Below are 27,480 nucleotides of genomic sequence, written 5' to 3' on the forward strand. Positions count from 1 at the left end.
TGTATTCCTGGCAGGTTACTGAAAGCACCATTAGACCTTCCTGTAGGGGGGATCTTACAGTTCAGGGCTATCAGGGCTCCTCAGAGAGTATTTAACTACATCAATTAAATAAGGGAACATCCACGTAATTAAGAAAATATCAGGTTTGTGTGTTGATGGACACGTTGGCTATAGCTCTGCATCATTTCCTGCTATGACTCAGCCAATTATGAAGCCTTTTGATTGGCTTTCAGTGGAGCAGGACAAAAAGCAGTGTTCATTATGTGGCAGTTGGTTTGTGTTAATACTTTATTTGTGGATATGCAGCATGACATGGTCCTGCTTTATAGCCTGGTTGTCTGGGGACAATAACTATTCTAAGAGGAAGTTAATATAACAAGCAACTGACCTGTGATCAGGCGCTAAGAGAATGATGGCAATCTACACATAGAGCTGAAAGTAGGTGAAGAGCAAAGAGAAAAGAAGTTCTAGAAGCTTTTAAGATTAGTCCGTTTGACAAAATATATTCTAGCTGAGCTGAGGTGGGACTAAGTCGCAATTTTGCAAGTCACATCTAAGTCTCGTGACAAAATATGTCGAGATCTAAAAGAATAAAAATGGTGCTCTCCCCCTGTTGGTTACCTTGACGAGGGCAGATTTTGTGCCATGCAAGTTTCTCAAAGATCAAGGTTGAGTTTCTTTAAAAGAGGTTGCACCATACCATGTTTAAAAATAGAAGGAAAAAATTCATTGGATTAACGTTACAGTTAAATATGATAGCAAGTGGCTATTACTCAATAAAGCAGCAGACATCTGACAAATCATCAAAGGGCCCTGTATAAAGTCATTTAGTGGTTTTATGAATGGTAAGTGAGTCATTTACTATAATTGGGGAAAATGAAATGCAGACAAGGAGACAGGCTTGTTGTCTGCTGACTATTACAAGTCAAGACCATTTTTATTTAGGCTTAGCCTAATATCACTAATCCCAAGTTTACCTCAAGAGGTTTTACAATCTATACAGCATACCACATCCTCTGTGCTTAGACCCAAAAGAGGACAAACTCCCCCCAAAAAAACTTTAATGTCGAAAAATGGAGTAAACCTCAGGAAGAGCAACAGAACAGGGATCCTTCTTACAGGACACACATGCAGCTGTAGACTAGATGTTGTGTGCACAGATAAGACTAGAATTTAGAACTCAGGCTACACAAACTACAACAGGACACCAAACTTCATCCTGTAGTTTGCAGTTTGAGAGCTAAGGTCAGTTCCAGTAAAACACCAGCATGTGGCAGTGTTCACCCGTGTTTGTACCTTTGAGTAGAAAATCAGCAAAGTTTAGTTTGTTTTTGTTCGTGAATCACTGCTGCTCTCAAACAAACAAACTAACAAATAAACTAAACTCTCTCTCTGACTTGAGGACTGTATTCGTGTGTGTGTGTGTGTGTGTGTGTGTGTGTGTGTGTGTGTGTGTGTGTGTGTGTGTGTGTGTGTGTGTGTGTGTGTGTGTGTGTGTGTGTGTGTGTGTGTGTGTGTGTGTGTGTGTGTGTGTGAGAGAGAGAGAGAGAGAGGCAGAGAGAGAGAGGGGCTATAAAACAGTTCCAGCCAGTCAGACGCCAGCAGAGTCAGAGGAGCGCGAGCCCCCTGTGTCTGTCTTCAACGGTTCTCCGTGACTGCTGCACGCGCCAGTTGCTTACAGACTGGCAAGATCCGAGACACGGAAGACCGGACCCGGTCTACATGAGTCTACTCAAAAGATAGAACAAGTAGACTAATAAAGGGAAAGTTGTCAGTGTGTAGATGACCTGTGGAACCAACACACTGACTAGCACATATCCTGCTGTGCATCGAGAAGAGGCTTTCTTCAAGAGGGGACCCAGAGCTTTACCGAGGACCCGGGACTGCATGTGAGGACCATTAACATCCTCGAAGAAGACCAGGTCCAGTCCCACCTTTAATACTGTCTCCTGAACCCTGACCTGCAGCTGTGACACTGTGTACAGAGGTTTGGTGGAGTGTGGAAACTTCCAATTGTTACTCAGATGTCTGTTTGGAATATGTTGACACTTGTGACTGTTCCTCATGACAAGTCGTTTTTTGTTTCATTCTGTAGCTAATCCAATAAGACTCTGTCCCCCTGTTGTTTGGAAAGCTGTCAGATTTGGAGTGGTGATTTAGCTCGTGCAGAGTAGTCGTCCTGTTCATGTGCTATTCCCACTATTTTGTCCAGCAGCTGCAGCTCCACTGCAGCCGCTCTGTGTTCAGTGTGTGTGTCAGTGTGGGTTATTCACAGTGCTGCTATGCAGACTTACTGGAGCCAGGCTCAGACAGCCCGACTGTAACGCTGAGTCTGACACAGGCCTGAACTGATCACACAGAAAGAAGCTTTTACATCTGAGGAAAAGCTGTCTGCACGTCGTGATCCACAGGGACAACTTGTGCGGAATAGATGTAACACAGCTTTCAGTTTTAATGTGGATTATTCAGGATGCTGCTGTGCAGACAGAATGGAGCCACAGAAAACCTGCTGGTGAAGTTAAAGCAACACATATGACTGTGCAGCTTCTGTCAGTGCAGCTGAACAGCTTGTGTGTTACACAGTTTGCAGCTGAAGGTTCATCAGGAAGGTAGGGTCTTTTTTGGAGGATGTCTTGTATTATGTATAATTAAACAATATTCATCCTTGCTTAGTATGTGTACTTTATAAATTGGAAAGTTTCACATAGCTTTGGCTGAAAAGTGAAAGTGAAAAGTGAAACACAAAAGTCCACTTTTACTTTTTACAGTAATGAAGCGAGTGCTTCCAGCAGGAGGAAGTTTAGAAAGATGACAGGAGGAAGTTCATATGAGTGACATTTTGAGGGATTGAAGCATTTTGCTTTGCTGTCAATACTTGTTTCTGTTTTGTATAGTTGAAGTTTATTGTTTGAATTGATTTCACTTAGCTTGTTACACTAACTGTTGGAAAATGAAGAACCCTCATCCACTGGATAATACCTGGAATACATCAAATAACAAGGAGCCAGTACTGATCCCTGTCCCAGACACTAACAAGAAGTTCAAGAGAAAATCACGTGAGCCTAAAAGGCTTTTCAGCAGCCCTGAGCCTGACAGGATGAACACCTTCTCTACAGACATGTCAGATATGGACTCAATAGATGACATCCAGACAGAGCTGAGTAATGTCAGCAGGTTGGCTCCACAACAGAGGAAGCTAATGTCACAGGAGGCCCACACTGCAGGGATTCTGTCAGGAGTACCAGAAGGCAAAGTGGCTCCATCTCAGAGTGGTGCCATAGACATGAGGATTGGCAGTAACATGTCTGCCATGACTTCCAAACTGTGCAAGTTACCTGGCTCACCCTTCTCTAACGTAGAGATTGCCCACTGGCCTGCAGCAATCTCCCAGCCTCTGTCCAACAGACTCAAACTGGGCCCCCGCTCCACTTTCCCCCTGTCAACATCAAGCAGCAGCAGCCACAGTCACCAGACCTTCTCTCTGGAGCCCTCTCTGTCAGGCCAAGCAGCATCTCTATCTGTCCCCAGAAGCTCCCAAACTCCCCAGTGCCACGAACACATAGAGCTTCAGGTCCACTCACCTAAGGTACGTGGAATGTCAGGAAGAAGAAAAACCTGATCTGAGACTTACCTAGGAGAACAATCCAAATTAGAGCAATTAATTAAGTCAGTCAATAGAAAATGAATCAGCAATAACTATAATCAATAATTAATTTATAATCAATGTATTAAATCCCAAACATTGTTACAGTTTCTCCAATGTGAAGATGTGCTGTTTTCATATTATTGTAATCTGAATATCTTGAACTGTTGGTCGGACAAAACAAAAAAGCGACAGACTTTGTTTCCATGTTTACTGCTACATCTGTTTTCATCTCTTAAATCCTGCTTCTAGAGGGCTGAAGTCGCTCTGCCATTTTGATTGAACAGTCTTTGTTTTTAATTTATCTAACGTCTCTTTTCCTGCCTCAAGCAGTCCAATTCTTCCTTTTATCCTAGTTTCCATGAATTAAAAAACCTGGCTAAACCAGTCATTTCCCCTTCTACCAAGGCCAAAAATCTTACTTTCTCTGAATAAAAATGATCTGCCAACCCAGTGAGATTACACATTCCTAACAAAGACTGAGCTGACTGAGTTTCAAGAAATATACTGTAGATTATGTGTATTTTTTTATACTATTGTAGTCTGTATATACAGTATACTGTCTCTTTTCACATGACATGCCTCTATAGAAAATTCCTGAAACAAGGGAGAGTGCACTGGGACATTTAACAGTATCAAGGAAAAATGTCTTAGTAGGTGTAATAAAAGCTCTAAAACAGATGGTTTCAACAGATGTGCTTGCAGTGCTCTTCTTATTTTCTGCTCCAAACAGTGAGAGATGTGAGTCAATGTTTCTCACCCTGAAACACATCATTTACTGCAGCTCAGTCCCCATTAACCAATAGTTGATTATAGTGAACCAGGGTTTGATTACAATGATGAACTGTGAGGGACATGTCTATAGCAGTGATCTTTACTGTAGTTCAGTGAAACAGAAAAATACATGTCCTTTACTTTGGATCAGTTCTGTGATCTCTCCTCTCTTGTACTTTGCTGCCAGGAGTCTCCCAGGAAGCGGGTTGGGATGAGTGCTGAAGAACCTGTGCGTCTTCCTGAGGTCAAAGCCATCCAGCAGACGAGGAGGCTTCTAGCCAATGCCCGGGAGAGAACCCGTGTTCACACCATCAGTGCTGCGTTCGAAGCCCTAAGGAAGCAGGTCAGACTGACAGTAAACACCTAACAATGTAAAGCCAATCTCAAACACATACACACTGTGCATATACATATTGTAGAGAACCATTCAAAGTGTTTTGGGCTTTGTATAACAATAAATGTGTTGATGGTATGCAGATGCTGTGTGTACACTGCAGGAAGTCTATTTCACTTTCATTATACTATGGCCTCAACAAGTTGACACATTTATTCACAGAAACATGTAGTTTTACTCTCACCATGTTGCAGTTTGTAATCAAGTGATGCACATTTTATTTTCTACGCTTAGTTTCTCATTGTCATTGTCAAGCACTGTACACAGATCAGATTGAAAATATAACACTGCAGTTTTTACTGCTGTGAAACTAAAGGCAACTAAGTTACAGAAGCTAGTGAACCAAGCTAGTTAGCATTTGATTCATAGAGTGAGAAATGTACTACATGCATGGTTTGTAGAGCACACTGGAACTGGGCAGTGTGGATAGGCAATGACAAAATATATCATGACAATATGTCAGTTGCCAGAGATTTTAAAATATTCTATATAGTGAGGTAATATCTCTGAATGTATTATACTAGACTAAGCAATCCTGTTTCATGACAATATTGTATTGACAGTGATATTGCATCAGTGTGTACTGAAGAACTTTGATTTGTCAGGTATTTAATTAGAACATCTAAAAATAAAATAAACATCTCTTTATTTGATCTATAAGCTCAGTTACTAAGTCATGACATATCAGTATAAAATGACATATCGTAATAATGATTTATTCCATATCACCCAACCCTACTCACCATACTGACGACTGTAAAAGGGTCTATCCCCTTGTTCAACCGTCTGACCTTTTCATGTCGTTTTAGTTTTTGAATAATATATATATATATAAATATATTTATTGTTGCTTTTAGCATCTTCAAGATAGAAAATATGAAATGAACTGTTATTTTTATAAATCCCAAGAACAAAAATTAAACCAAACTTTATAACACAGCTATAGGCTTTAATGAGTCAACTACAAAACTGATGAATTTTAAAAGTCTTCCATCACCCTGAGTCCCATCAGTGTTAACTGACATTAAGCCAATCAAACATGTTAATATCTTCCTCTGCCCCTCTCCCTCTGTTTCCTCCTCTCTCCAGGTGCCATGCTATTCCTATGGACAGAAGCTATCCAAGCTGGCTATACTACGCATAGCCTGCAACTACATCCTGTCTCTGGCTCAGTTGGCTGAGCTGGACTACAGTCCAGACCACAGAACTCTGAGCTTCTCTCAGTGTGTGGAGCAGTGCACCAGGACCCTGCAGGCCGAGGGCAGGAGCAAGAAGAGGAAGGTGAGGTTGCATCTTTGTTACAGACATTTGCACATGGTGACTGTCTCAGCATTCACATCATCATTTATATTTGATCCTATTTCAACAAGAAACCTCCCTGTTTTCTGACCTGTTTTAATGAGTTGTTAATACATACTCAAGCTGTTAAATTCACTATAATGTATTATGTCACAGAACAGATTTGATAAGTAAAAGTCATCAGTACTGCTGTTATATAACGCTTTTTACTCACTCACTAGTTTGTTGTCCTTTTGTTTGCTGTTGAACTACTCTCTATGAGACTTAGCACTTCCTGTACAGATGTTTCACACTAAAAGCCTTCTGTAGGTTATAGAAAAAATGATCATTTCCTTTCCTTTGAGGCAATATGAAAAAATGACAGAATCTACCAGAGCATAAAAGAACAAAGTGATTGGAATGAATCAGTAAATCTGAATTACATTAGTGTTAAAAAGGCAGAGTGGTGAGTGTGACAGGAGTGTTTCTGCACAGATGAGTGTGGTATTTGTATTTTACACTGAATGTAACATATGTACCATCAAAGAGAATATTCAGTATGCACAACCATCAGTACCACCAGTACCATCTAACCTGCTCTGTAGTTGACACACAAAGTGATTACTGTCTTCACTTTTATCAAGATCATTTGCAAACTTCTTGTCAGTTCACCCATTTTGATAGCAAAAGAGTGAGTATGTAGCATATTAATGCATAGCAGTAAAGGAGCAGCTGTAAAACAGTCAATACATTTTTTGAGTGTCACAACTCTTGCAAAATGACTCGTTATATCATAATTTGATCAATTTGGTCCTATGACATTTGGAAAGTAAAAAAAACCCATATATTAAAATGATTTTATCCCCATTCAAGTAAGTGACTTGGCCAGGGGAAGTCTCTGATGTGCATGAACTGTCTCTGCACTATGGGCCTAAAAACTGACTGATGTGTGATAAATCACTGGCTCTGAATGACTGTACTGTAGTAAACAGACTGAACTGAATCTAATCTGCAGTCCTTGTTCTGTACTCTACTTGAAGTGTGCATGCATGAAAAAACATGAATTGAGGTGTTTTTTCAGTGGATCACCTTACCAGTCCAACACATCCACTCTGTGAGGCAATGATTTACAGCAAAGGGTTCATCCCTGATTTAACACTCTGTGTTGGTGTTGTAATAATTGTTTATTGTAAGCTATTTGAGTCAATTGGTCACTCTAACTCACCCTATGTAGTAGGTTTTGATGAAAGTGGTCCTGGTAAAACTGCTACATGACATCAGCACTCAACCTTTCATCTTCCTTTTTTCCTGCTTTTTCAGGAGGAAGTGGTGAGTGACACAGGCAGAGGCTGCTGCTCCGTGTGTGTGTGTGTGTGTGTGTGTGTGTGTGTGTGTGTGTGTGTGTGTGTGTGTGTGTGTGTGTGTGTGTGTGTGTGTGTGTGTGTGTGTGTGTTTTTACAATTGTTCACTGTCACAAGAACTATATCAAAATAAGTTATTCTTTTTTTATCAACTGTTTATTGAGAAAAGTACAAAAAAGAAACATTATGCATCATACATTTTCTCCTATTTCCATCCCACAACCCCACATAACACGCACATACACATACAAAGTAAAGTAAACACTAACAATTGTAAAAAGGAATTCATGTCATTTCAAATGTTCAGAATTAATAGCAAAAATACAGCATATTTCATATTTTTCACAAGACATACTGGGTTGAATGTTATAATAAAATAGGACTATGACCCAAAGGGCCCTCTGAAGGGCCAACATCCATGTGGTTATAAAATATATATATGTCAATGTGAGTAAGCTTGGATGAAAAGGTTATTATTTATGAGGCACAGTCACAGTGTACAGCTCTCACATCCAGCTTCACACTAATACACTCTTGTTGCTCTTTTAGATGGAAACTAGCTGAGGGCTTATTCCCTGCTTGCTGGCTGTCTCTCTGTGTGCATGCCAGCATTTGTGTGTGTGTGTGTGTGTGTGTGTGTGTGTGTGTGTGTGTGTGTGTGTGTGTGTGTGTGTGTGTGTGTGTGTGTGTGTGTGTGTGTGTGTGTGTGTGTGTGTGTGTGTGTTCTCTCAAAGTCCCAGACACCAGATGTTTAGAGTGGAGGGGAAGTGGAGCTGGCGCCATGAAGGGCAGAGGGCAGTGAGAAGACACGCGAACTGAAACCACAAACACACACACTCATACACACACATGTGCACTCACACACACACACACACACGCTTGGCACATTCCCCAGCAGCCTCTCCAACACATTCCCCCACTCTGCCTCTCCAGGCCATCTGCTCCAACATACTTTGAAACAAGGAGGGGAAAAAACAGTCATCATCAGTCTGTCAGACAGCAGCAGCTGGTGGAAAGACAGGGAGAGAGACTCGTGTGTGTGTGCGTGTGCGTGTGCGTGTGTGCGTGTGTGTGTGTGTGTGTGTGTGTGTGTGTGTGTGTGTGTGTGTGTGTGCGTGCGCGTGTGTGTGCGTGCGTGTGTGCGTGTGTGTAGGGTGGGGGTGGGGTCTGGAAGAAGAATGAAATGCCTTTTTTTTTTAAACTTCTCAGAGCTGTGGAGTCTGTGCGCACAGTCAGCAGGAAAAAATAATTTTTTTGCTTTGTTATGATACTGCACCACCATAGACATGAGGTCATACAAACAGCAGGACAAATATCACAGCCTGACTGTGTCACACACTTACGTGAAAAATCTCTGAACTCAACGGGTGGAAACGTTTTTTGTCTCAATAATGTACCAATTATAACAATACTGAAGTTTGAATCTGCAGTTCTATCACTTTATGTAGCTTAAATCAAAGTAAATAAAAACACCAATACCACAGTGGATAAATACTGATACTACAAGGAATAGTCCTGCAATTAAAATGTTACTTAAATACAAGCACTGAAGTATTATCATATGCATTTAAATCTGCTTTAATAAATAGTTATATTAATACTGAATCAAATGACTGTATATGTGGCTCATAGCGAGAATTATCGCTAACTCTGCAGTTCTGCTCTCTACATTCTCAAAGCTCATCAACTTCATTTCCAGCAGCAGTGATAAACTGTACACTGCTCAGCACCAAACCACAGACCCAAAGTTAGACACTAGCTGGTGAACATAATGGATTTAACAGCTAAGGATCAAATACTTCTTCTCTGAATTTACTGGAGCTAATAGAAAAGTTACTGTTGGACTTACATTCATCAGAGGCACAAAAACACCACTCCAGTTGGATGATAATGTTACTCTGTGTATTCTGCACACATGTTTGACACATTTACTTAATAAGGTCACTGTTGTCTTGTCTTACTGCCCCCAGGCGCCAAAAACTATTAATGCGGCTTAAGCTTTCTTGCAGTTTAAGCATCAAATGTATCAAAATTCAGTGATGTACAGAATGGCTGCTTACAAGGGTGGATGCACCATCAAAAACCATTTGAAATCATTTCATCATTAACATCTTACCAGGCAGCCCATTTTTGTGCACAAGCCTGAAAATCATGTATCCAAAATGACTGTGGGTACATTATTTAGTCTATGTATAACAAGAGGCATAAGTCTCACTCCATCTGCTGATCACACCACAGTAAACAACAACCAAATAGTTGAGTGATGGAATAATGATTCATCCCTCCCCTGTTCAATAAGACTAAACAGACTGATTGCATGCTGTGTGGATGTTGGAAAGTGTAAGATGATAAGTATGTTTACATGTCCATAAGCATCCTGGTATTGACTTTTTAAAGCTGGTTTTGATCATATTCAGATGTTTACCTGGAACATGAGAAACTGGGTTATTCATTTCCCTGTGTGCATGATTCCAACATGGTTTTGGTTTCTGGCTGCCTGGAGTCTGCTGTAGTTACCATTCTGCTAGATTTAGCTTCTCCATCTAATCTAACCTAATGTAATCAAGACAGCAACAATACAGTTTGTCCTCCTTATCACCAGCACCCTTTCATTTCAGCGTGTAGACCATCTACATGCTGACATGACATCATTCATCATCATCATTTGTGATACTGGAAAGTTACCATATACACACCTCACTGACAGTGATCAGAAAGCTGAAGAAGGTGTTTTCATGCTTCAGTAACCTGGTTTCTATCAGAGTACTCCAGGTAGCTTTCAGGTTTCTTAAAACCTGGTGCACACACAAAACCCATGCAAACATCATAGACCGAGTGTGCAACGAGAACTCACACTGACTTCAGAGCAGCTGTACACGTTTTATTAAAGTGATCTGAAGGTGATGTGATGAGGTGATGAAATGTAAGCTGAGAAATGGAATCTTTTAGTAAAAAGCTGTTTGTGTTTTTTGATAAGTAGCTGCACTGATTGTATGATTTCATGAGGTCCACACAGTGATCTATAAACTACCAAAGGTGCATTTATGAACTTAATATTGATTAATTACTTTTGTACGATCAATCTGATCATTCCTTCCATTTACAATGGAGTTAACATTTTATTTTGCTGTTAATATACTTTTCATCAATAATCATAATCACATTAAAACTACACTGTTCACAGCCCTAGCTGTCGCCAAGAAAACAATCCTCCTAAACTAGAAAACAAGAAATCAACTGAACATCACACACTGGAAGAATCTGTTAACAGATCAAATCACAATAGAAAAAATGTCTGCATCAATTAATCACAGCATACCCCGTTTCAACAAAACTTAGTCCACATTTATTCAAAAATCCACCTCTACAAATGCCTGATCTCAATTCCACAGAACCTTGCAACCTTTTTTCTCTCCTATTTATTCTATTATTATTATTATTATTTATTTTATTATTTTATTTATTTATTTATTTTAATTCTTTGCTGCTGTTGTTATTAATATCATCATTATAACTGAAATATCCACACATATATACAAGCACTTAGAAATACAGAGTACACACACACTTACACACACACTCACACACACATGTGCAGCACATACACAAAAAAAAAATATATATATATATATATATATATATATATATATATAGATATATATATTTATACTTTTCATTTCACTCTTAACTGTGACACACTATAAATTGGATATTAAACAAGTCATTGATTACATTTCTGAGCTGTCACTGCTAATGATGGTTTACAGGCCCATGTGATGAATTAATGATATGGATGCTACAGTATACAGAGCCGCAGTCGTACATGATGGTCATGTGTAATGAAAGCCGGTCTGGCTGTCGGAGAACCTCACCAGTGCAACACTCTGTGAAACTGCACTTCTTTTTCCCTGTTTGATGGCTGGTTGAAAATGATTTACTGCAGCCAGATCCACAAAAACAGATTTATAGGCAGGGCTTGTTGTGGTGTAAAAGCGGAGTGTGTCTTCACACTCAGTAAATTCAATCATAATCTTTGACTAGTGTACATATAAATGCATTCACTAATGTTATTACAAATGTCTCCAGTTATTCACCATAGGATTTTACAGCTGGTCTTCCTGGATCTCCTGTATTCCACAATGACCTCCTTGGTTTTTGTGGTGTTCAGGATCAGGTTGCTGTCCATGCACCACTCAAACAGATGTTGGATCACTCTCCTCATTGTCAGATATGAGCCCAACTATAGTGGTGTCATCACTGAACTTCACTGTTGTGTTAGAAGAGGGAATGGGGAAGCAATCATGGGTGAAGAGGGCTGGACGCCCTGTGGTGCACCTGTGTTCAGACAGAAGGTAGAGGCAGTGTGATTGCCTGTTCTGATGATTTGTGCTCCCATAGTCCATGAGCAGAAATTGGTAACCTAGCCCAGGTTGCTGAGTTTGTCTACCAGTTTGTGAGTGATTATGATATTGGAAAGGGAGCTGAAATCAATGACTAGCATCCTAACATAATTGTTTGGATGCTGAAAGTGGGTTAAGGCAACTGGGTTGTAATCATTCAGGCACTGCTGGTTTTTTAGGCATAGGGACAATGGTGGTGGACAACAGCCTGTTGGAGCAGGAGTTTGAAACCAAGTCTGGTCCTACTGCTATGTTGAAGTCTATTTTCCTCTTGAGTAGATCTCACCTGGTGGTGCAGTTGGATGAGTGCCTGCTCCTCCTTGGATGTGAGCTCAAGCATTGCTGTTTTGGAAATCTGTGCAAACTGGTTCAGGGTATCAGGTAGTGCAGTGTAGATACTGTTTTAATAGTCTGTCATCATTGTTCCCTTTCCACATGCTGCAAAGGTTTTTGTTTTTAGTTCTCTCGATGTGCTGTCCTTGGCCACTCTGTTGCCACTTGTGATGACCCCTGGTGTTGTCTTTGTTTGGCCTGTGATGTACTTGTCTGATCTGTCTTTACAGGTGTTTGTTGATTGAACTGGTTCATGTCAAATGTAAGTGTTAGTTAGTGAAAAAGTTTTTGTGCCTGAAGTTGCAGTTGGACTGATGGTGTGATTGGGCAGCTGATGAGGTGATTTGGTCCAGCTTTGTGCTGGCTTTTGGGCTGCATGTTTTGGGCTTAGGTCTTTGGCTTTGCTTTGGTTTAGGTTTGGTTTTGCTCTGGTTTCTGGGTTTTGAGAGATACACCATGTGTTTTTCTGCAAGAAGTGTTTGGTTATGACCCAGTGTCAGTTTGTTGTGTGCTCTTCAGAAAGTAAGTATAACTATTTTGATATACTTTCAGACGGAGATTCCTTGTTAGGCTGGTGTGGCATTTTTTTGTTGAGTCCGTTTGTCTGTTTTTGTAGTGGTGCTGTGGTGACACAGTTAGTGTCACCTGTTATCGGACAGCTGTCTCAGGTGCACATCTGTGTGATTTTATGGGTTTGCCTGCTTACAAGTCTACTGGTTTTCAGTGCATCAATACCTGCACAAAGCCAAAGTGTGTGTCTGGCATTTGTAAATGACTGTAAAAAGGAGCAGCTACTGCAGACAGCTGACTGATGGCGTTATGGCAGAAAGAAAATGTAAGGAGGAGATCAGCATTGAGGTTTTGGTGTATTTGTTTGCACATGGTGTATTAAAATAGTATGAGTCGTGTTGGTTGCATCAGAGCCTTCGCTGGTGTGTGTTAGCAGTTGTGCAAGCAGGTGGTTTGACTTTTGAGCATCAAAGAGTGGTTTGCTATGCAGTTTGAACAAGAGAAGAGAACAATAGAAATTGGGCTTATAAGAAGACAGGACAAGCAGCTTGAATTGGTGAAATTTGAGATGCAAATTGAGTTGAAAAAGAAGCTTGAGTTGAAGAAAATGTGGCCATTGGAAAAGGACAAGGAGAAGCAGGTTGAGTTGGAGAAGCTGGAAAAGCAAGTTCAGATGGAGGAAAATCTGACAGAGCACTTAAACAATGAAATCTGAGGTAGAACAGTCCAAGTTAAGGTTAATCAGAGGGCAGGCTTTCGGCAGGGTTAGGTCTAGTACAGAAGATTGCTTCTTTTGTTGTGTTTGGTACCGAGTTGAGCAAGACCCTGACACTTTTTTCTCTATTTTAAATGTGTTGCAGATTTTTTAAAAACAAAAACTGAACACAGAGTACTTAGCCTTACTCAGCTATTTCTGCTGAGGATGATTTTGGATTATACGGTTCTGGTTTTGAGGTGTTCGTCTGTGAAGCTGTTGTGTCCTTGGTTGGGAGTGAGGAGCATGTACTGATTAAGCTGTTGCATAATACAGGTGCTAAACACTCATTTTTTATGGAGTCGGTGCTGCCTTTTTCACCCAGGACAGACACTGGGAATTTTGTACTGATGAAGGGTATGGAGCTGGACCTAAGTCAATTAATCAATCAATCAATCAATCTTTATTTGTATAGTGCCAAATCACAACAAAAGTCATCTCAAGGTACTTTACACATAGAGCAGGTCTAGACCGTACTCTTTAATTCAAATTAAAAAGACCCAACATTCCCACATGAGCAGCACTTGGCAAAGAAAAAACTCCCTTTTAACAGGAAGAAACCTCAGACAGAACCAGGCTCAAAGTAGGCGGCCATGTGCCTTGACCGGTTGGGGTCGAGTCCTGTGCCACACCATTATATTGTGCTGGATTGTGAGCTGGTACAGGGCATTGTTCTTGTCATGGTGTCCCCACATTGCTACTTGATGATGTGGTTATAATTTTAGGCAACGACCTGGCTGGTAATGCTATGTGGGCCCATGAGCTGCAGTCTGTGGATATTTCCAAGCTGTTAGCATCTGGAGAGCTGGATGAGAGTGGTTAGAGTGATCCAGGTGTTTTTCCAGCCTGTGCTGTGATGCGCACTGTCACATGTACTGTATGATCCAGACCCACCTGTTTCTGGATGATGTAATGGTATGGTGCTTGATGAACATGTGGTTTCCCTGGCTGATCTTCCTCATCTGTTTCGAGGGAGGAGTGGGTGAAGAGCCAATGAGCTGATTCATCTGTCTGATTTGTGGGATCAGGCTTTGCTGGTTGAAATAGTAAGATGTTGCACATGGGTACTTTGTCCAAGAGGATTTGCTGGTGAGAAAGTGGGAAGTGAGCTTTTAGACTGTTGTGCCAAGTAACCTCCATGATGTGGTATTATAAGCTACACATAATAACTGTGGACATTTTTGGATAAAGAAATGTATCCAAATATGTTGGACATGCCATACATGCCAGCTTGCTCGTGAACCGAGTTTTGTTGTTATGACGTCTACGGATAAGATAAGTAGGATAAGAAATGATCACTAAAGTTGTTGGCCAGGATCTGTGCCTGTCACCAGCTGTCAAAGCCTCAGGTCCTCCAGTTGTTTACCAGACTCTTGCTCCAGCAGGGATGGGTAGTCGGTCCCAGTGGCTTAAACATAGGATAGTTTGGGTTTTTTTTGTAAATGCTTTTGTTTGTAATTTGCCTGGGTTTTGATTTAGTTTGCCATTTCATCCTGCTTTTTGGATTGCTCTTTCCTCACCTGTTTTCTTCAAGGTGCAATAAATGACATCAGCCTCATTGGATAATATGAAACACCTATTTGCCTATGTAAATATATAGTGGAGTAATGGCGACCTGAGCAGTGAATGAAGTCACAATCCCTTTGTGTGTGTTTTTATCACAACTTCTCTGTTCTTTGTTTTTGTTTCCGGTCCAGTCACGTGTGCATGCTAGAGCATGTGCATGTGTCCTCCACGTCCATTTCATGTCCAAGCTGGCAGCTGGGTCACAAACTTTCTCAAATTGCAGCTAAACAGTACACGTATATACGCAGAAAATAATCTTAATCCATATCTCATCAGTTTGATCAGTTTCATGAGCTGCCGGTTCAAGGACTGCCCCCCCCCCCCCCCCCCCCCCCCCCCCCAACTTTATCATATCAACAACACACATTTGTTTTGGTCTGAGATGTTGGTGCTATAGTGTGACATCTAGTGGCTGAATGTTTTGTGTTAAGGGATGAGTGGAGGTTGTGATGACCCCGGTGTCATCTTTGTTTGGCCGTGTGATTTACCAGTTTGTTCTGTCTCTGGTATTCATTAGGGCAACTGAAGTCCCACAGGGTTGCCAGGTTGTCACAGTGTGGGTTGCAGCTGCAGCAGCCTCTCTCTCTCTCTCTCTCTCTCTCTCTCTCTCTCTCTCTCTCTCTCTCTCTCTCTCTCTCTCTCTCTCTCTCTCTCTCTCTCTCTCTCTCTCTCTCTCTCTCTCTCTCTCTCTCTCTCTCTCTCTCTCTCTCTCTCTCTCCTCTCTCTCTCTCTCTCTCTCTCTCTTTCTCTCTCTCTCTCTCTCTCTCTCTCTCCTCTGTTGCTGCTGATTATTCAGTTATCTTGCTCTTGGCCTTTGCTTTTATGCAGTGTACAACACTCCACACATCTTCCACTCATACACATACACTAATGATTATACTGACATCCAAACACCATATTGTAAATAATAAGTAGTTTGATTGGATTTCATAAATGATCTGTAACTGTACTGTGTCTTCTATTTTGTTGAGGTCATAACACTTTCTTTAGTTCCCTCTGAGCAATCCTGTAGGGCAACAGGTCACCTGATATAAAGGCAGCATTCTTTTTCCTGAGCACAAACCGTATTTTTCCATCAAACCATGGCTTCTGATTTGGGAACACCTTAAATGGGAACTATTATGCCTTTTTCCAGTTCTATATTTTTAATTTTGGACTCCATTGCAGTAGCTTTGCGTGATTCAGTTTTGAAAAACTCCTTCTATATCTTAAACTGGCTCTTTATGCAGCCCCTGAGTTCAGCCTCAGTCTCTTATAGGCAGTCTAAGCTCCTGTATCTTTAAGGCCCCTTTCCTGATGAGCTCACACTGTTGTGATATGTCAGCTTTCCAGAAGCTGCCCAGGGGCAGCGCATATCAGTTATGTTAAATTACTGCTGATGCAAACCCTACATTTCCTGCTTTACTGCTTCAAATTAAAAGCTTTTAAATGACTTAATAATGGGAGGCAAATGTACAGGAAATGAAATGTGTTCCTTAACCAAATCAGTGGAACTACAAACAAAGTATTTACAACAACACACTGAGATATTTGGAGCTCTTTGTTCAGCACATCAGTGAGAAGTCCCTATGCCCTATAAATAAATCAATAAAAGAAATACTGCAGGAAGTAACAGTTCAAGCAGAAACAGTCACAGTGAGATGTTTAAAGAGCTGCAGACAACCAGCACACCTTACACCGTGTGTAAGCTTGACTGGAGTCAAGGCTCAGCGTGACTACCAATAAAACAATGGAATGAAAATGTCATAATGTTTGCTGAGCAGTAAACAGATGATCACATAAAGAAATCCCTGCTGAAAAGAGAAAATAACTTTTGGAACCGAGGGTTCAAAACAGTCTGAGGCTGTTGCTTTTTGCTCACATTGTTTACTTCTATATTGGTTTACCTCATTATTTGACACTTTGGCCACATTTAATATGGCATTGCACCAAGTCTGCCCCCTCACGTGATGCTATTGGGCAGATAATTATTCAAATTGAGCCAACAACCAGAGTCCCTGGGTTCCAGCAGGCTGTATGAGTGGCAGCTGGCTCTGCTGGTGCTTGTGTAGAGTTGTATATTTATTTGTTGGGATTTAATAGGACCGTTTGAATGAAAGGACGTTATACTTTTCTCTGTTCTTAGTTCTAGGGGGTCTATTTTCCTTCTTTTCATTGATTCAAATAACAAAAATGTTGTTTGAGTGTGGTCTGTTTTTTTAAAAGTGCTTTCGTTGTGTTGACAGGTTGGAAGGATGCCAGAGGATGTGTGATGCTTTCAGAATCTTCTCTTCTTGCTGTGGCCTCATGCAGACTATAAGCTGCACAGCCATCGTCAGGCTCAACTCATCTGTGGTATTTGGTTGAAAAGGGGTAAAAGCCCAAGATGTGTTTCCATGAAAAAACAATAATCTTCACTACAGTAACAAATGGTATGGAGAGAGAGCCACATTATGTTAACAGCCAAAAGCAATACAGACAAACAGGCTGACATGGCCAATGATGTTCTTTCACTTATATTTAGTATGTTGTTTTTACTTTGCCTGTATCACATGCTTGGATGGTCCGGAGGCTAGTGGTGATGATGATGATGATGATGATGATGATAATGATAACGATGATGATGGTAACTAATTGTAGACATTGTATTATTCAAACCGAGTGCAAAATTAATTTCTAACATATTTTTGGAAATAGAGCTTTAGTGTACAGAATGAGTTCACTGACATTTGGACTTACTTAAACATTCTGTTCCTGAATATTATTTTACAGTTAATAAATAAGAATTGACAATGTTTACATAAAGCTACACTTTGTACAGTCTTCTCTATGGCCTCACTGAATGTTTTGGTGTTAATGATAACATTTTGTTTTAGTGTTGTGTATTACTTTGTGAAGTGTTTTTGTTCCTGATGCTAATTCAAAATTAACTGTGAACCATTCAATCCTAAAGGTGCCTCACAGCAACAGGAAAAATAACACAGTATATAGTCAAATGAAGAACAGATAATAAAATGCATACATCAATCTTTTGCTTTCATGTAATAATTGACATAGTTTGATGATAAGTGTACATAAATCCTAACAGACAAATATGAATAAAAATACTTTCACAAATGTTTCTGTTTCAATATGTTTCACACTAAAAGTGAGATGTATGTATCACTTTATGTGTTTTCAAATGGTCACTTTACCAAATTAATTGCGGATTGTATTTATCTGCTTTTGAGATTTCTTCATCCACTCAAATTAAATTACATTGATTTTTCCTCACTGTATCAAGCTGGCAAGTTTTCAATGATTCACATCTCAAAACCTCTGAACCTCTCTGCATCACTCAGATCAGTAAATACATTTGAAAGTTTTAGATCGTCAGATAAAACTCAACAATCAGTTAGCAGCAGACTGTCCTGTATTTGACCACAAGGTGTCTCCATACCCCAATTTCATCACAGAGGTCTTCACCTTCTGCTTTTTAAAAACCTATACCTTAAATGTCTCCACCCATCTACATTAAAACCTGCCACACTTCAGTTCATTCACATACTGTGAATCAAATGAAAGCAGTCAGAACATTTATAATAGTGTAAGACATTAACTCTTGTGTGGACAATGTAGATCCTAAATCCCCCATCAATAATCTGTAAGAAGCATGTGGGTGTGGCCACAGCACAACAATAACTATCTTCTGGGGAAAGCAATAGAGAATAAAAGGTACTGGGACTGTATAAAACATTAACATGAACTCTAATAGGAGACAGCTCATTACGCTGTATGAACAGGACAGCTGATAAACCCAATCACCTTTTTCTCAGATTTGAAACAGGACTGTTCTAAGGACAGAGCTGAGGCCTTAGACCCCAGTATCAATGATGATGTCTCTACTGATGCTGGAAGGTGAACCAAAGCAGGTACAGGTACATGGACTCATTCCTCTTTTTGTTTCAGGTGTGAAGCTGATAGCAGTGGACAGGGCCATCACATAAACCTCTGAAAGAAAACTCAGGTCAAGTGAAGAGATGAGGACCAGAGCAAAGGACAGGAGATGAGGGAGTGGATAAATACGATTTATATTTAAATTGTCATTTATTTCTTTCACCATACACCAGCAGATTAAATTAAATCAATAGTTATCTCAGATGTAAATGTGAGTGTTCTGTATGTCAGGGATGGACAATAACTGACATAAATACAGGCACAAACTGACAGAGACTAAAAAGAGAAATGACTGAATATGTAACACTTTACAGATCAAAGTCTGCTGAATCCATTCGACTATCCTTACAGCTACACAAATCACATTACTGTGCTCCAGTTTTGTATTTTCAAACTTGCCTCGTCAACAACATATTTAAGTATGTATTTCCTGGCAACACTCAAACTGCTGTTCAACATGCTCATTCATTTAGTAGTTTTTATTGTTATATTGTCATCTTAGTTGATAATCCTGATGTTAAATATAACATTTAAAATTTGTTCAAATAAAAAAATATTTTAGAAATGATCCACTGTGATTTTGGTGCAGTCATAAATTTAAACTCTACATGTAGAAACTCTGCTGTTTGTTTCCACCATTAAAAACTGACATGCAAGCACATCATCTCCAATAAATGATCCTGCTGCTTTACAGCACATTAAACTCAATGTTAATCATTGTTCTTAAAGTCTCTCTCCACTCAAAAATATGATTTTCTTTTTGTTCCTACTGTTGAATGTTTGAGCTTCACTGAGCAGAATGATGTAAGTGGTGAGTCTAACAGCATGATCTGTGACATTGTTAACTTTTCAGTGAAGTAGGAGACGTCTTCTGTCCACCAGACTAACTTTTTTTCAGAAAAAAAAGACAAAATTATTCAAAGTAGACTATTTTATATAAATCTTAAGACATGTCTGGAGAGAATCTTTAGTATCACTCTTTACTGAGAGCACAGAATAAGCAGGTGCTTCATTTCAGTCCCAAGTCCTGTCCACTGATCTTCCAGAGGTTTGTTACTAAATGTTAAAAGCACACCTCCACATTATTTCGAGGAAAAGGTCCATTTGATCTGAGTGTAGTCAGTGGACCACACAGATGTCTAGTATGCAGAATTTGGCTCTGCAGGTGGGACAGGGGACTCTGCTGGACAACCAGGTCTCAGGTCTTTGCTGGTCCTGGCGGCTAGCGAACCATCGACCCAGACAGGACAGACACCACATGGGTCTGCAGAAACACTGCTGACACTCCAACACATTATCAGCTCCTACAACACACCACAGTCATAGAATCAGAGGCAGTGTCACATTAACGCATGCATACGCACACGCACACGCACACACACACACACACTCTTACCTTCTGCATGACAGAGTCTGACCAGCTTGGTGCCTGCTGGAACCTGCATACAGCCGATACAAGGCTCCACCTCCTGTGTATGGAGAGATGTGCTGATTCACTGAACACATTGATTGTGATCAGACAGAATTTTATGAGCTTTCAGAACAGCAGCTGCATAAACACACAAACAGTAGTGTACCTGTCCCTCAGGGAGTGTATACGGTGGATTGAGGTCCACCTGAGCTCTGAATGTGTCCAGAAATAGATCACTTATAGTTTGGTGGATCACTACGTTGGCAGAGGTTCTGATGGGAGCGTGAAGCTTCTCCCTTAGCTCTGCATAATCTGTAGAGATCAGCCTGGAAACAAGGAAGACACTTTTTTTTTAAAAAGGTATGGACATCACATACAGACCCTTTCCGAAAAATTAGAATATCATGGAAAAGTTGTTTAATTTCCATAATTCCATTCAAAAAGTTAAACTTTCATAGATTATAGATTCAGGGCCCACAATTTAAACGATTTCAAGTATTTATTTGTTTATTTTTACATAATTTGGGCTTCCAGCTCATAAAACCCACGAAAACAGGAATTCAAAAAATTAGAATACTGTGAAGAAATCACTATTTACTTCTCAGTTTTTGCAGAAAAAAAAAGAAAGAAATTAGGATCACATCAAATCAATCAAAATATGGTACTTTCAAAACGATATGTCAATCTTCAATACTTGGTTGGGAATCCCTTAATGTCTGCAGTCTTCCCCATATTGAACCAAACTGAGACAATTTAATGACACCTGGGGAAACCTGTGCAGGTGTTTTGAGCTTAGTAGATGATTAGTGTGTGACACTCGGTTTAAAACATTCATGCCCTGCAAAATTTGGGCTGATTTCTTCACAGTATTCTAATTTTTTGAATTCCTGTTTACGTGGGTTTTATGAGCTGGAAGACCAAATTATGTAAAAATAAATAAATAAATACTTGAAATCGTTTAAATTGTGGGCCCTGAATCTATAATCTATGAAAGTTTAACTTTTTGAATGGATTTATGGAAATTAAACAACTTTTCCATGATATTCTAATTTTTTGGAAAGGGTCTGTATGCAGTGTTGTCCTGACAGTGGATGTTTTTGGTCTTGAGTTCCTAAACATACACTCACACACACACACACACACTGTATGTCACTTACACACACACAGGGACATTACATATACTGACATTAATTTCCCAGAGACTTACCTAACCACTACTTCCCTAACACTAAAACCCAAAAGTTAACTTTTTCCCAGTGGAGGACATGACTTTTGTCGAGTCAAGTCATTCCCTGTCAACTAGTCTTAAGTCGGAAATTTGTCCTTGAAGGTAACCTATCACACACACACACACACACACACACACACACACACACACACACACACACACACACACACACACACACACACACACACACACACACACACACACACACACACACACACACACACACACACACACACACACACACACACACACACAGGTACCTGATATCAAATGGTCTGACTGCAGGGTTGATGCTCTCCACTCTCAGGGTCAGGAGCTGTATTGGGGAGGCTGAGTCTGGAGTCAACTCGTGCTGTCTGGAATCTGTCACTGTCACATGACAGTCATTCTGTAAAGCCATGTGGACATGATAAGTGGTCACCTGGAGACAAAGGGGGTGGGGCACAGGGATGAATGTAATTAGGTGACTTTTTTGTGCCCATTTGCAATATCTAATGAAAATAGCAAACTGGACGCATCTTCAGACACAACCCTGATGAAGATGAAATAGTCACAAATATTTGGTAAATGATGTGTGGTTCAGTGTCAGTCTCTGATTGACCTCATTAAAGGACATTGAGATATGGTAAATTTAGACAATTCCCAAATACAATCAATCAATCTTTATTTGTATAGCACCAAATCACAACAAAGTCATCTCAAGGCACTTTACACATAGAGCAGGTTCTAAACCGAACTCTTCAGGTTTAATTTTAAAGAGACCCAACATTCACACATGAGCAGCACTTAGCGACAATGGCAAGAAAAAACTCCCTTTTAACAGGAAGAAACCTCAGGCAGAACCAGGCTCAAAGTGGGAGAACATCTTCCTCGACTGGTTGGGGTAGAGAGGAGAGAGAGGAAGAATAGGAGAGAGAGAGAAGCACATTGAAAATCAACATTGAGATCAGGACGTCTACAGGCCCAGATTACCTGTGAGACGAGAAAGCACAGACAACTCCAGGGAAGAAGTTTAGCTTATTGAATGTATTAATAGTACATGAATGTTATTGGATATAGATGGATGGATAGAGAGAGAGAGAGGAGGAGAGAGGAGCTCAGTGCATCATGGAGGTAGGAGTCCCCCGGCAGTCTAAGCCTATAGCAGCATAAACTAGGAGCTGGCTAACTATAAGCTTTATCAAAAAGGAAAGTTTGAAGCCTACTCTTAAAAGTAGAGAGGGTGTCTGCCCTCCGGACCGAATCTGGGAGATGGTTCCACAGGAGAGGAACCTGATAACACTACAATGACTGTATGTTGGCTCTGAGTGCTGCCAAAATGCAGGTGACCTACACTTAACACTGCCTGAACGCATCCTGTGTGGCCACACAGATTGTGGACTGGAGGTGCTGCTGCAGACTGTGTGGACACTGTGTAATACGCAACATACACCACACTGACTCTAGATATATAGAAAACCTGAGTTGCAGCTCCACAGATGAGATTTTTAAATACAGTACTTAGAGCTTGTATCTCTATTTTCATGTTACCCCTCATGTCCACTGGATTTAGCTGCATGTCTACCAGACACATGAGCCAAGTGTCTTCCTCGTGCCTCCTTTACAGGCCAGGTGTATCTTAACAGAGCAGCTCACATGAGAGCCTGAAATTCTTTTGTCAATATTGATAGTTGACATGAAATGAGTGCTTAATGACACACTGTTACTTACCTTTTCATTATGGACATATGGAAAAACTCTTTTTTCTTGCTTGTTTATAAAGTGCACTGGTATAGTAGGTAGTAAGTTGGAACACACCTTTAACACCCAGCTGTCAGTGATGATCACTCTGGCTCCAGGTGCCCCTGTGGCAAATTTATCAATGCGTCTGAACTCAGTGTTGATGCTGGTTGCCACAGAGCCCCAGCTGGAGTAAGGAGGCTGAACGTGGGCCTGCAGGGCCCGGCTGATTGGATGGTTGTGCCAGTGATACCGGGACCAGTAGATGATGAGTGTCCAGCTGACCAACTGAAGGCAGAGAGAGAGGAGGAGAAACACTCTCCAGCCATCACTCACCTGGTGAACACAACATGACAACATGTAAATACACAGAAACCATGTAGATCTTATCCAGCGTTTGGTAACTTCTGCAGACAAGGAGAATATCTGAGAGGAGGAGACACACATATGCAGTTCATTTCACATTGAAGAAATATCAGTGTAGCGTTATAAATCGATGAAACATATATATATATATATGAATCAATACATTGATGTATTTGTGGCAGCCCGACACAATATCACCACTGACCAGCACATATTCATTTTCTATTTGATGATTTATGGTTGTGCTACTTCAATGTCCTCTGCTCTCTGCATGCTCAGAACATATTCTACACGCACGCACGATCAAACCACCTGTTCACCAAACATAAACACTCTCTACATATGTTACACAACACACAATGTTAAAGACTCTCCAACTGGTCCAGAATGCAGCTGCACGCGTTCTGACAAAAACTAGAAAGAGAGATCACATTACTCCTATTTTAGCTTCACTGCATTGACTTCCTGTAAAATCTAGAATAGAATTTAAAATCCTTCTCCTCACTTTTAAAGCTCTTAATGGTCAGGCTCCATCATATCTTAAAGAGCTTATAGTACCTTATGTACCTACCAGAACACTGTGCTCCCAGCATGCAGGCCTACTTGTGGTACCTAGTATCTCTAAAAGTAGAATGGGAGGCAGAGCCTTCAGTTATCAGGCTCCTCTCCTGTGGAACCATCTCCCAGATTCGGTCCGGAGGGCAGACACCCTCTCTACTTTTAAGAGTAGGCTTAAAATGTTCCTTTTTGATAAAGCTTATAGTTAGCCAGCTCCTAGTTTATGCTGCTATAGGCTTAGACTGCGGGGGGACTCCTACCTCCATGATGCACTGAGCTCCTCTCTCTTCCTCTCTCCTCTCTCTCTCTATCCATCCATCTATATCCAATAACATCATGTACTATTAATGCATTCAATAAGCTAAACTTCTTACCCGGAGTTGTCTGTGCTTTCTCGTCTCACAGGTAATCTGGGCCTGTAGACGTCCGGATGACAGATTCCAGTCCCGGACCTTCTAGCTTCAATGTTTATTTTCTATGTGCTTCTCTCTCTCTCCTATTCTTGCTCTCTCTCCTCTCTACTCCAACCGGTCGAGGCAGATGACCGCCCACTTTGAGCCTGGTTCTGCCTGAGGTTTCTTCCTGTTAAAAGGGAGTTTTTTCTTGCCATTGTCGCTAAGTGCTGCTCATGTGGGAATGTTGGGTCTCTTTAAAATTAAAACCTGAAGAGTACGGTTTAGAACCTGCTCTATGTGTAAAGTGCCTTGAGATGACTTTGTTGTGATTTGGCGCTATACAAATAAAGATTGATTGATTGATTGATTGATAGAATATAGTTTAAAATCCTTCTCCTCACTTTTAAAGCTCTTAATGGTCAGGCTCCATCATAGTATCTAACCCACTAGAACACTGTGCTCTGAGAATGCAGGCCTCCTGTGTAACCATCTTCTAGACACTCTGTCTATGTTTAAGAATGCATTTCACTAACTTAACTTCCTCTGACTTTTTTGTGCTCTCTTGTCTCACAGGTTTTGATTTCCATCCATACAATAAAGTTCTGGAAGAGTTAATCCAGTATGTGGATTATCACAGGGTCAGCCCCTGCTCTATAAAGTGAGATACACATGGATGCTCTCAACCTTTTTGTTCCTGAATCTGGTATGTTGCACCTTAATGAATGAGATGTGTGCACACACAATGAATCTCATCAATCACATCCTTCAATTTTACTACCTACTCTGAATTCTGGATCAAACAGTAAGCATAATGGAGTGTCATTCAAGTGTCCAGTATTTATAGAGACAACTAAGTGTGTTCATAAATCTGTAGACAGACAGAGACACTGACCTGGTGAATGTATCCCAGTTGTTTTTCTGGAGCAGCAAAACACATTCCCATATAGTAACCTAGAGAGATGAACAGCAGCATGAAGAGAAGTTAATATTCATTTCATCATTATTTGATTTGCTTTTAAATCCCTGAATGGTCTTGCACCGCCCTACCTCTCTGAGCGTTTACACCCTTATACACCCACCTGCTCTCTCAGGTCAGATGATCAGCTGCTCCTGAGTGTGCCTAAAACTAATCAGAAGCTCAGTGGGGAACGTGCCTTTGCTGTTGCGGCTCCAAAATGATGGAATGATCAGCCTCTGCATATTAAACAGGCCTCTTCTCTGTCTGTTTTTAAATCTCTTCTCCTTGGCCTTTGACACCTTGTGAGACATTGATTTTATTTAATTTGGTTGTTTATGTTGTATGGCTGTTGTTTTTACTTATGTTTTATGTCTTTTAATTAATTGTATTTTATTTTATTTTATTTGTTTTCACATGCAATTCTATGCCTCATGTGAGCTATGTCTTTTCTTCTGTACAGCACTTTGGTCCACTGTGGTTGTTTTAAAGTGCTTAACAAATAAAGTTGGAGTGGATTGGATGAAGCATAGCAACATCAGGCAGATCACATCCACTACAGCCCCATGTTAACCACACACCCTACCTACACCAACCTTCCCCATACACAACCATGAAGCAACAATATATATACTGTAAAATACAAGAACATTCACAGATGTTGGTGTTCTCTGGATTCAGCTACTGAGAGCTTTTATTAGCTTTTATTTGGGGTGTTTAGATCCCTGCTGGGTGCTCATTTAAATGTCCTCTGCACATTCCAAAAAAAAAGAAACGTATGTATGAAAAGTTCAAGTGTCCATCTGTTCTAGGTGTCAAATCTCTTGCAGGCTCCTGGTGTACTGGCCATCTGACAGATCACTATTTACACATACAGGATCCTTTCCAGACCACCAGATGTTCTCAGATATATAAAACCTACTGGGTCCATTACCTCATTACAATCTGGGACTTCATGTTAGACTATCCATATAATAAGTGTTGATAAACTGTGTGCACTAACTTAGCTAACTTACTTTCCAGCAGTTTAGCAGCTATGTGTTGGGATTGATGAAGAAGAGATAACAGACAGTGACAGCGGCTAAACATGATTCTATTACTCAGAGTCAAAAGTAGCACTGTACTTATATACAGCAGTGTGTCTGGAGAGCAGCACACGTAATATCCCTGACCCTGTGTGTGTGTGTGTGTGTGTGTGTGTGTGTGTGTGTGTGTGTGTGTGTATGTGTTTATGTGTGTGCGTGTAGGTGTGTGTATGTATGTGTGTCTATGTGTGTGCGTGTAGGTGAGTATGTATGTGTGTCTATGTGTGTGTGTTACTGTGTTAGTGTGTGTGTACCTAGAGGCAGTGCAGAGTGGATGAGCAGGGTGATGCTGCTCCTCTTGACGTGGTACTGGATGAAGCCCAGGTCCTCGCTGCCCAGCCATGAAGAGAACACATTCTGAACGGTTAAACCGGCTGAACGGAACTCATTCGGTGTAAACACGAAGCAGAGTGAGAACACTATGTAGGCTAAAGTAAAAGTTAACTCTGGGCTCTCCATGTTTACCTAGGTTAAAGATCGACTCCTATCATTACATGATCAATGTTTACGTTGCTCTACTTCCGCATTAGTTTCTTCTTCTACGCGTTTCCAACCGCGAGCCAGACGTAAAGGCGCGTGCTGCCGCCTACTGTCGGTCAAGGATTGAACATCCTGTCAATGATCATTGATTTACCAAGTATATAAATACAAAGCATCATACCAAACGTAACAGTAACATAACACACACACACTGTGAGGCAGGGTGAATGGCAGGTGCCTGAGGGTGGAGCTCATTAGTTGTATGGGTATAGGTGATGTTGGTTTGAATTGTTGGTATCTGCTGAGCTGCAGTATGTGGTGAGTGAGAGATTGGCCCCTGCCACAAATCCATTCA

The 27,480-nt window shown here is 40.7% G+C and overlaps 2 protein-coding genes across 2 annotated transcripts; one reads left to right on the forward strand and one right to left on the reverse strand.

The window, feature by feature from the left end:
- Nucleotides 1-1,646: 1,646 nt before the first annotated feature.
- On the forward strand, nucleotides 1,647-18,301 carry atoh8 (atonal bHLH transcription factor 8). The gene is made up of 4 exons (XM_062425780.1): nucleotides 1,647-3,586; nucleotides 4,605-4,760; nucleotides 5,901-6,092; nucleotides 17,239-18,301. Exons 1-4 carry the CDS (start codon nucleotides 2,951-2,953, stop codon nucleotides 17,263-17,265), a joined length of 1,011 nt encoding a protein of 336 aa, XP_062281764.1. The 5' UTR covers nucleotides 1,647-2,950; the 3' UTR covers nucleotides 17,266-18,301.
- Nucleotides 18,302-19,138: 837 nt separating this feature from the next.
- Nucleotides 19,139-27,163, reverse strand: tmem129 (transmembrane protein 129, E3 ubiquitin protein ligase). The gene is made up of 8 exons (XM_062425163.1): nucleotides 26,900-27,163; nucleotides 25,498-25,556; nucleotides 23,365-23,622; nucleotides 21,828-21,988; nucleotides 20,506-20,665; nucleotides 20,325-20,397; nucleotides 20,047-20,232; nucleotides 19,139-19,148 (listed from the first exon to the last, which is right to left on the reverse strand). The coding sequence occupies exons 1-7, from the start codon at nucleotides 27,102-27,104 to the stop codon at nucleotides 20,048-20,050; spliced, it is 1,101 nt and encodes a 366-aa protein (XP_062281147.1). The 5' UTR covers nucleotides 27,105-27,163; the 3' UTR covers nucleotides 19,139-19,148; nucleotide 20,047.
- Nucleotides 27,164-27,480: the final 317 nt, after the last annotated feature.

This window comes from Scomber scombrus, chromosome 9 (assembly GCF_963691925.1).
Source record: "Scomber scombrus chromosome 9, fScoSco1.1, whole genome shotgun sequence".
Taxonomy (NCBI): Eukaryota; Metazoa; Chordata; class Actinopteri; order Scombriformes; family Scombridae; genus Scomber; species Scomber scombrus.